This window comes from Spodoptera frugiperda, chromosome 19 (assembly GCF_023101765.2).
Source record: "Spodoptera frugiperda isolate SF20-4 chromosome 19, AGI-APGP_CSIRO_Sfru_2.0, whole genome shotgun sequence".
NCBI lineage: Eukaryota > Metazoa > Arthropoda > Insecta > Lepidoptera > Noctuidae > Spodoptera > Spodoptera frugiperda.
In genome coordinates, this window is record NC_064230.1 from 4995009 (window position 1) to 5006582 (window position 11574).

The 11574-nt window shown below is 34.2% G+C and overlaps 1 protein-coding gene and 1 long non-coding RNA gene across 2 annotated transcripts in view; both read left to right on the forward strand.

Moving 5' to 3' along the window:
- The window catches only part of LOC126911897 (uncharacterized), a 141158-nt gene extending 129835 nt beyond the window's left edge, over positions 1-11323 (forward strand). The window contains exon 3 of the long non-coding RNA XR_007706405.1: positions 10836-11323. This is a non-coding gene — a long non-coding RNA (uncharacterized LOC126911897). The remainder of the gene's footprint in view (positions 1-10835) is intronic.
- LOC118282250 (uncharacterized) lies at positions 3411-6455 on the forward strand. Its single transcript, XM_050701043.1, has 3 exons — positions 3411-3557; positions 3976-4167; positions 4459-6455. Exons 1-3 carry the CDS (start codon positions 3444-3446, stop codon positions 5788-5790), a joined length of 1638 nt encoding a protein of 545 aa, XP_050557000.1. The 5' UTR covers positions 3411-3443; the 3' UTR covers positions 5791-6455.
- Positions 11324-11574: the final 251 nt, after the last annotated feature.

Below are 11574 nucleotides of genomic sequence, written 5' to 3' on the forward strand. Positions count from 1 at the left end.
GATTTAACGCAAGTTAGCCGTATATAAACGTAATTCATCAAAAAAATTTTACATCTTATACACGTCTAACTTATGTTAGCGTAGTGTAGTACGGGACGTCGTAGTGCATGATCAATCATCTGATGCATATTTCAATATTTTATAAAGAACATGTACTTACTCACAAAAATAATAGTCAACGTACCATTAATAAACTAATTTATACGTTAACACATAAGTATTTACTATGTAAAAGTCGCTAAGTCGTTCATTTTACAAACGAACAAGTTTACACACGAACGCACTAAACTACGCTAACTATGAGTTAGTGCAGTGTTGCACGGACTTTGACCAAAGTGATCCCCGCGCACACTCCGCTAATAATAGTTGGCGTAATATAAATCGAGTGATTTCAAAAAGTACCTTTACTTAGCGTTTTATAAGATTTGTAACTTTCTTATTTTTGCATATTTCTTCTCAATTTTTTTATGACGTATGTAAACACACATTTTAAGCAACTTGGCATAAAAAAAGTTTTTTCCAAATTTCGAGTTAGCGTAGTATAAATTGCTGGTGTCGAAATATTTTAGTCTTCGTGACGCGAAGTATAATTTACAAACAGTTTCTTGACGGTTGTCTTTGAAATCTTTGACCATTTCAATTACGAAAGAATACTAAAACAACATTTGTATGTTTTTTAACAGATTGTCCTTCGACACAACATTATACAATACTTTGGTCATACTATCACTACTACTGTCTACTTTGTATAGGATATATATGAACATGTGACATGGAACGTTTTGAAAATACAAAATCCATTAGATTTTTAATATAGTACAGCTTTCTACATGAGCAGATAATGAATTAGGTAAATAAATACCACGTTTACAATCAATGGTTACAATTAGGGTAAATTGTAGTTTTATAAACCCCTGTTGTACATGAGAGATAGTTATGGAGACTTGTCATACATCACATTTGCAATAAACAGTTACCTAAATATAAATACGACGACAGACGAGAAGTTTCTTGACGGTTGTCCTTCACAGAACTGTTTTACGACATTTCAGTCGCGACATGTGTAGGAAATATTTATTGACAAATGTATGTCGAGACAAATGGACAAATCCATGGAACTTTCAATGTTTAATACAATACATTGTCTCTCAATGACATTAAGTATGAAGAAGTTAAATCATGTACATTCCGCAGTACACACGGAGCGACCACTTCAATGACTTTCTAAGTGGGGAAATATTTTTAATACGAAAAATTTGTACCAGAATAAGATTGCCGGCTTCTAGAACAACGAGTTTCTTGACGGTTGTCTTTGATGTAACTCTTACAAGAGTGTGAGGACTTCATTGTGGGAACTGCAATGTTCCACTTTACTTGTGAACAAATATTTCGCATGAAACATTTGATTATAGGAATACAAAGATTAATGAGCTGTCGGACACAAAACATGGACATGAGTGAGACGACATAGATAAAGACAATAATTCGTGCTGCAAATACCGACGACTTTAATATTTAGGAAATAGTTTGAACTCTCATCGCACACTACAACAGGCGCGGCCTGGTGGCACATAGAATATTCAACATTCCGTCTCGATAACAAGGAGGGAGTTCCTGAGATGTACGCATCCAGGCGTATTGTTATATACAACATTATACTTCTATTCGTTTTATACTTTTATATTTTTAGGATCCTCTTGATGAAGGCGAGATAGCGGCCAAACATCGGGACATTTAACATAAACAAACCAAAACTATTTTTATATAATTCATAGACTGCACAACGAGTTTCTTGACGGTTGTACTCAACACAAGCCACACAACAGTCTTTTTTACTTTTATCTTGTCATGAAATGAGGGAAAATACAAGCAACCCTACAATGTAGATTATTTAAAGAGTTTCTTAATGGTTGTCTTCAACACAATTCTTATGTTTTAAACGTAAGTGGGAAATATTAAAGAGTAGTTGTTTGTGAGACTAGAAACTACTTGGAAATACTGAGTAATTAAATATTGTTACGTTTTCAACATTAATTCACATGTTTATAAAATATGATGTTGATATCACAATCGAGTGATAAATCCTTACAAGCTGACTATACTTGTATCTTAGTCGAAGACATCGACAAAATTAAAATCGACGTCAGCTAGAACTAGCGGTAGACAGTTAATTGTCAAATTACTTTAAATTACTGAGACAGTATGTTAACACAGATTGACAGAGGGAGATATAAATATTTTAAACGAGATCAACGTTTGTTACATCTTTAGCAGATATTTTAATATCGAGATTTAGATATCACCTTCATCAAAACATTAAGGACAATTGTGTTTCTTGATGGTTGTATTCGATACAACTTTAGACAATATTCCTATTATATGAACACGAAAGTAACATTTTGTTGTGTAATTTGTCGGGATTAATCCCGATTAAAGTCAAATATATTGCTTTACTAATGAAGAAGTAAACTTGTCTGCTAGCTTCACGAACTAATGAGTTTCTTGACGGTTGTCTTCGATACAAGATTTAAGATGCTTTAACATTATGTGACTGATATAACCTCTTTATTATTTAACTTACGAATACGAAGTTTGTTATAATACTTACGTATACCAGCGGGATATTCAGCATACATAAAATACAATATTGTAATTGATACGAGAAATATCGACGCACACAATTAGAACAAGCGTGAAGCTCATTCGATGGCTATAAGACACAAGACACAGACAGAGGACATAGTTCATGGAGTCTGATTGAGCCGAACTATTCATTCTTTGGACAGTCTGTTGTATAGACTATGTAAAGAGTTTCTTTCTATGTTCAAAGAACCATGCCCATTTTTGCCCCAGAAACGCCCAGATAAAGTAAATTATAAGATTGAGGTAATAAATAAAAATTTGAATTAAATTGTTAATTTTAAGTCCTAAGAAGCACTGGATAAAAAATAAAAAAAATACGACTTTTTGTTGACCACCGATCGGGGCTTTTGACAGAATAATGTTTCATTCATGGTTTTTGCATTTATCACGGTCTGGAATCATGTCTTTTGGCCGGTTTATTCACTCGTTGTGTTTTTACAAATTATTTTGAATAATGATAAACTAGTATTATAGTGTTGCTGTTTTATTTGTATATTAATGATACTATCGGTAAGATTAACTTCATAATAAGTAACCGCATGTAAATTATCTTACTAGTAAAAAATATGAAACGTTATTTTTTTTAACATCTTTTAAGACTGGCAACACTGATTCATTCATTCACTCTGCGTCTGCTGCTGTGTTTACGTTTACTCCGATTGTGCTTTTCCGTTCAATTTAAAATCTACTTCGGCTACGTTTTATGAATATTGATAGTGTCGTTTTATTCAGTGACTTCGGCTTTTCTTATACGGACTTCGTTGTGTTTTGTGATTTGGACTTTTCGTTTGTGACACAAAATGTTGCGTTGCTTGAACTGTGGGTTACGCGTTCAACGCATACAGAGGCATGTTGTTACAACTTTGCCTCAAGAGTTGCTAATTATCTTGTCTATTTGGCTGAGAATTGAATATGTAAGTATCATTATTATATACATTCAGAATCTGCAGGACGGTTATACACGGTGTAGTTTTGAAACTACAATATATCAGAAGATTGTAATAAAACTCATAAATAATTATGTAAAAATACGATACTTCGTCAAAAATCAATAATACTTTATAATACTTGTTATTTTATTTTTCTAATTTTAACTGATTTTCAGAATAACTAACATAATTACCTTCTGAAATATCGTGCAACTTCAAAACTATACCTTGTATAGGGTATGCATGCACGATAACTTGAAACGTGACTGCGAGAAAAATATATTACTTAATACAGTCGAACTTCAACTCTTATCGTGGACGTGTAAAATATTTTTTTTGTTTTCTTAGTTAATCATTTCTTATGGTATGTGAGACCTACTAACACCGACTGTTTTGTTTTCAGCTCCCTATGGAAGATGTAATATGTCATGCATGTTATGTATTCTTACAAAATGCTGATGTAAACACACCTAGAATATTAGGTCATACTAATATCTGTGCTGGCTGTGGCTGTTCTTTGAATGAAGCTAGACTTCATTCTCTCGAAGAAAATGGACCATTATATGATTTTTTTCCATGGATTAGATCAGTACAGGTATTTATCTAAATCCTTAAACACCTATTAAGTACTACTTACATTGAATATGATTAATGGTAATGACACATAATTATAACAATTTGGAAAATAATCCTTTTAACTATATCAGTGGTAATAGTTTTTACAATGACAATCATTTTATGCATTTTTTTAATATATTCAAGTATGATAAATGTCAGAGCTCTCTTAATTTGCATTATATTGTTTATTCAACTTAGTAAATCAAGAGATTGTGTATTTTATATTTTTTAACACTGCTTTATTTTTAACAATCATAAATATTTTCAGAATGGAAGAGATAGCTATGCTGTTTGTCATAATTGTTGGCGGCGAGCTAGCCGACAATTTGAACAAGATTCTCAACGAGAAATGGCTATACCACAATTGCCACCTGTACCTGCTCCTGCTCCAGCACCTGCCCCTGCTCCGGCACCTGCCCCTGTCCCGGCACCTGCACCTGCTTCTGCCTCTCAGCTGGGCCAGAGATCAGTTGGAATGGTCAATTTACCTCATTACAAGAGAGCTGCTAGTACATCAAGACACTGCATTTATTCCGACTGCGGTTATGTACCTATGCATTTAATACCAACATTTATTAAAAATATGTTAATTGTAGATTATAACTATTATGTGCCCCGGTATTCACGTGTTTGCCATCACCATTTGTATTCTAATACTTGGCATGAATTATCTTCAATATCAAGTTTTAGTATAAATCAAATAGAAGATTTAGTTAATATGGCAAAACAAAAAACTGTCACATTTAATTTTGAATGTGTTGAAGAAATGCCCAACCACATATGCCATTATTGGACTGGACTGGAAGTGTCTGAATTCATTATTTTATTTAATGAGTTACCTTTAGCTAATCAGGTACCATTACCAAAATCTGCTTTGGCTATCTTTTTAATTAAAATGAGGACAGGGGACAGTAACAAGAGATTGTCTTCATTATTTAATATACCTCGATCAACTATGGAGAGGCACATGAACATTGTACGCTTATGTTTTATGGAACATTTTGTACCATTACATATTGGATTGCAGCATCTTAATAGAGAAGATGTCATAAGAAGAAATCTGAGTATTCCAAATGCTTTGTTTGGCAATCCAAATGGCTCTGATCAAACCAGACCTGCAATCACAATATGTGATGGCACTTACATATATATTGAAAAGAGTTCCAATTATTTCTATCAAAAGGAAACTTATAGTTTACACAAATATGTGAACCTCGTTAAACCATTTCTTTGTGTGTGTACAGACGGGCACATTATTGATGTGATCGGCCCTTATGCTGCCACTCAAACCGATGCAGAAATAATGAAAGATTTATTTACTGATGAATCTGGACCCATGCGATCATTTTACAGAGAGGGAGATGTATTTATACTCGACCGAGGATTCAGAGATGCGATCCCACTGTTGGAGGCCTGTAATTATAATGTGCAGAAGCCTGAGTCATTAAATGAGGGAGAACGACAACTAACAACTATTCAGGCAAACAAAAGTCGATTAGTGACATTATGTCGATGGGTAGTGGAAGTAGTCAACGGACGATTTAAAAGGGACTTTAAATTATTTCGCCAGGATTTTTTAATAGAGCTCATGCACATTTAATGAGTGATTTTAAAATTGCAGCTTCATTAATTAACAGATTTCACCCCACGCTTCAAGATCGACCAGATGCTTCTCTTATTATAGAAAGAGCCTTGAGGTATCAACATACTCCTAATTACTTAGCAGAATTTGTAACAAATTATAATTTAAACAGGCGATCGGTTATGTTTAGACGCATAGACGGCAGGTTTCCTCAATTAAATATATTTCCCGTATTTAGTTACTCAGAATTGATTATTTTCGCATTGGGCCCATATCAGGTAAAACAAGCACGATCATATTATGGCGAACATGTTCGACAAAATGGCTTGTATGAAATTGAAATATGTCCTGAGCTGGAACACTCTGAAGAAATGGTTGCGGCCGTTGGAGGAAATAGACCTTATTTATTAAGGGGTCGAATCCAGTCGCGCCATGTTGGTCGGCGTAAATATTTTACGTATATTTTAATTGACACTCAGCCCTCGAGTAGTAATTGCTTAGATGCAATATTAGGTTACTGTTGCAACTGTCTCGTGGGTAACAGAACAGTGGGATGCTGTTGCCACGTTATGGCCATAATATGGTATTTGGGTTGGGCTAGACACTAAGATAATATATCGCCGCCAGCATAATTCTTAGACAATATATTACTTGTAATTGAAGAATAAAACATTTAACACGTATACTGCTTTTTTATTTTATTCGAAACTTGTACTCAATCGCCACAAACCTTGAATGCAGCAATAGATCAGTATTTTATCAGTCAGAGAACATTATTTTACCCCATTTAATTGAAACAACCTAAGTATTAGATCTGTTAATAAAATAATTATTGTAAATGCTTACAGATCAGACATTACCTACCTAATACAAATGTTGGTATTTTTATTTGCCTTTAAGTCAAGCAGTTAATTGATGTCAAATATAAAAATATAGTTTAATACAACCCGTTCTATTTTATCACAATATGCTTTTATAATCTCATCAAAAATACCCATTTGTTGTGAGTCATTAGTCTCTTTCCATATTGAGTTCTGTTTACTCGAGTACAAGTTTTGCATCGAACCTAATCGTTTTCACATTTATATTGACACTATACTATGGAAACAAGACTAGTAGGTAGACGTAGGCCAGATCAGTGTCCTTTTATACTTAAATATAAGTGATGATCATGAAGTTCCTAATAAAAAACTAATAGCATTGCTGTCCGTAAACGATACAATGCATATAAAATATCAGTAGTAAGTTATCATGTTTAATATAGAATTACTTGTGAATCGGAGCTTTAAATGACATAAAATCTAGATATTATAAAAATACTATTAAAAGGCTATCATATGACATAGGGCTGCAATTTGGGCATCGCATGACAGTGCTGACTTTTAGCTCCATACTAATATGGGCATGGTCCTTTTTATAATACAAAATAGAAAAGTCATGTAGAAGAACAATTGAATTAAAAAATTGCATAAGAAGTTTCCAGACACGAGTTTCTTGACGGTTGTTCTTCGATAGAACGTAATAATATTATAGGAAATATTATTTACGTAGCTGTACATGACACTACCAGCTATTTGGAAATACTGAGTAAGTCTCAGCGGACGCCCGAATGTGCCTCGAGAGATAAATAAAAACCACGTATAAAAACCACTTCCATGGCATCAGCTAGTATTAAATATGATCAATACAATAATGTAATATATAAATGTCACACAGAACTACAAATAGTTGTAAGTGGGGAAAATCTTGTTCATATTTCGTCAAGGCGTTCTTAGAAAGACTTTAATGGGCATGTATCCCTAAATTATGATTAGTATTATTTTAATAATTAATACCATCGTTGTAACATTTCTAATACCGTTACTAATAAATATTAGTTCAGGGTATCCACCAGACGATACCCTGAACAGTGTAGACTGGAGATGTTCCCATGCTGGAAAGCAAGTAAAGCAATAAATTATTGAGGCACTTTTTAGTAGAATGAACGAGTTTCTTGACGGTTGTCTTCGATACAAACTTACAGACTCACTGAGCGTAACAGTTTCATTACATGAACTGCACAAGTTGCTCGACATAATGTTAATTAATGCGACGGACACGTTAGTCAGTAGCCGTTTACAAGACCGTTTACACATAGGAACATATATTTATACATTCCATTAAATATTAAACATTTCAATATGAATGCTCCAGGTACAATGACCATTTTGACTGTCATCCTATATCCCCACATACAATTATTCTAAATACTATTCCGGTATATTACCAAAAATACAACCGAAATGAGTTATTGAATAAACCACAATAATATAATTCACGCGACAAATATCGACGCACACAATTAAAACAAACACAGATGATCGGACATGGAATATTCAACATTCCGTCTCGATAACAAGGAGGGAGTTCCTGAGATGTACGCATCCAGGCGTATTGTTATATACAACATTATACTTCTATTCGTTTTATATCTATATCTTTTTTGTGTTTAATCCTTTTGACGCAAATTTTATCCTCAAAACGAAAAACCCCAACATGATTTTTAAATTCATAGACTGCTCAACGAGTTTCTTGACGGTTGTCTTCTATACAACATTAGAAATTATTCACATTATGTAAATACGAAGGAAACATTTGTTAGTAGTCCTTTATTAGACTACCAACTATTCGGATATAGGAACATAATTATCAACATGCCACATTAAACCTGTTAATATAACACATGGGATACAATTTCCCAAATCTGTAGAATTATAATCAGAATCGCAAACAGTGACATGATATCGTGGACTGTCCACTCCATAAGTGACATTAGCTGACTTATAGAGAATTGTATCGAAATACAAATGGACGTGCAATCAATTGTGATTGAAAAAGCTATAATTAGATAAAAAATTATTGAGTCATATATCGACGCACACAATTAGAACAAGCGTGAAGCTCATTCGATGGCTATAAGACACAAGACACAGACAGAAGACAACATTCAGCTTTGTGAAGTTTGGACGACACGAATTATTCGTTCTTTGGATAATATGAAACGAGCACACAGCCCGTGCACTAAACCTAACCAGCACTCGCACAATACGGACATACAATACGTAATGTTGACGCACAACTGCAGGAGACAAGCATAATGAACATCTGTCGGTGCATTGTGCAACTATATCACACACAGATGACAAATATTTCAATTAAGACTGCGGACCCGTCATGGAATACTTAAAAATATTACAACGTTCAGCAGACAATGTACATTCATATATCGACGCACACAATTAGAACAAGCGTGAAGCTCATTCGATTGACAGTTGTCTTCGATACAATTGTATGCTTGAATGTATTGACGACATGGAATATAACAATTATTATTCTTTAAATTGGAATATGAATTTCATAATATATAGTTTTATATCAATATTAAAATTGACAAAAGCGGACACTTTCGCGTGTCCCTCAAATATTGTCCACATAGAACAACCTCTTCATGAGACGTGGATTTGGATACAAGTAGAGGAATCGCAGTTGAAATACAGGAAAATATTTTAACTCTGCTTACATTTGATAGAGTACGAAGAAGTTTCTTGACGGTTGTCCTTCACAGAACTCTTTTACGACATTTCAGTCATGAAATGTGTAGGAAATATTTATTTGTAGCGGACCGTGAGACATGGAATACAAATAGTACAGAAATATGTTCTGTATTACATTAAATGTTTACAGATTACACAATACTTGGTTATACTAGACACCTGGAAGTAGTACTTTAATGGCGTGCCAAGTGGAGAAATAGTATTTAAATATTCGTAGAAAAATTCACGACAGAAGATATTATAATTGAGAATCCTTCTGGAGTAACTAGTTTCTTGATGGTTGTCTTCGATACAACTTGTAAAGTTTCGTATTATTTAAATACGTAGGAAACATTTGAGACTGCAAACTAATTGCAGGTACTGACTAGGTCATGTCAGTCTGAAACATCCGTGGAACTTGTATATTTCATTATCAGTTTAAATATTGATAGGAATGACCTCGCGAAACGACATTTTTTTATTATATAGAAATAAATGATCTGTGTGTAGTCGGATGGTAACAAAACAAGAGGGGAAACTTAAGTACACTCACAATCACTCAATAAGTTTCTTGATAGTTGTCTTTCTATACATATTACTGTATAACATGAAATGTTGAGATATTACACATGGATAACCCACTTACATAATATGACGACTAAGACATATATAAAGACTATATATAATTCACGCGACATATATCGACGCACACATTAGAACAAGCGCGGTTGTCACTAGCACATTGCTTGACTGTCTTCGACACAACTTTGTATATTTACGTAACCACTTGCACATACTGACTAGGTAAGTCTCAATGCGCCCGAATGCGGGCACGACTTCTGAGACAAGAAATATTTCACACATCCATACATTGTGTTTGTATTTATACTCCTTTATGGAGAAATACTACCGACTGCAGTATTTTGGAACTTTAGCCGCTAACAGCTGATCATGCGAAAGCACGCGCAAAATATTTTTCTAGATATAGACACATACAGTAATAGAAAACATTTTTGGAAATGATTGTAATATCGATATAGACTATTTAGTTCTTACATGAACATACGCAGATACATAAGTTTCTTGACGGTTGTGTTCAATACGATACAACTCTCTTACAATATTTCAAATGAGAGGAAAACACACTTGGAAGTAGGTACTGATTGAGTACCTTATCGGGAAAATTCATTGAATTTCCAAAATTTACTGTCCACTTACAACACAGACAAAGACAAAACGGAGAATGCTTCATAACTATACTCCTATTTGGAATAATGTTGCTGTACGTATATAACGGCAATACAAAACGTTTCTTGACGGTTGTCTTCGAAACAAGATCGATATTAATATTGCTGTTGCTATGACGGATACTGCATAACATTAATTACAAAGTACATAACACATTTTGAAATTGTAGTTGTATGAGGCGTCAATTAACGAGTTTTTTGACAGTCGTACTTCGATACAAAGTTGATCGAATATAATCGAGAGGTGACAGTCATTTCAAACACCTTCTCATGTTATAAACTCAATATTTTGGAAATTACAAAAGTAAGATTATACATTATTCAATGAGTTTCTTGATGGTTGTTCTTTGATGTAATATATATTTCACATCACATGAAATACTGAAAAGGATATCTTGTGTAGAACGACCGTAGAGCAGCATCCTCCTCCTCAGTCGTACATTCTTGACAGAATGCTCGTGGTTGACAATGATGCATTTTCCCTGGACATCGTAGCTCTCGCGATGTGCCACCACTTGTTGAAGTCTTCGCCCGTAACCCTGGGCACGGGTTCCGCGTTATACCCCGCAGGACTGGGTCCCTGCTGAACTTCGCCATCTACACACTCCGGCCTACTGAAGTGTAAGATGCCCACCCCCGCGACATGGACGCGCCAGACAGGAATTGCCCAAGTGAAGAGTAGAGAAGGTGACTCTACTCCCCCCAGGGCCGAGTTAATGGGCGTGTATGATCCCGCACCCAAAGGCTTAACACTACGACTACTACAAATATAAATTAAACAACATTCAGTTGTTGTATCTTGTAAATACTAATTCTAGAATACATTTATGTACTCGCCATTACAGGGCATGTTGTCGGTATGAAATATATTTTATTTAAAAGATACATCAACATTACACAATTCTCTGTTCGACGATACAATTCTTTTACAATATAGATTATTTAAAGAGTTTCTTAATGGTTGTCTTCAACACAATTCTTAT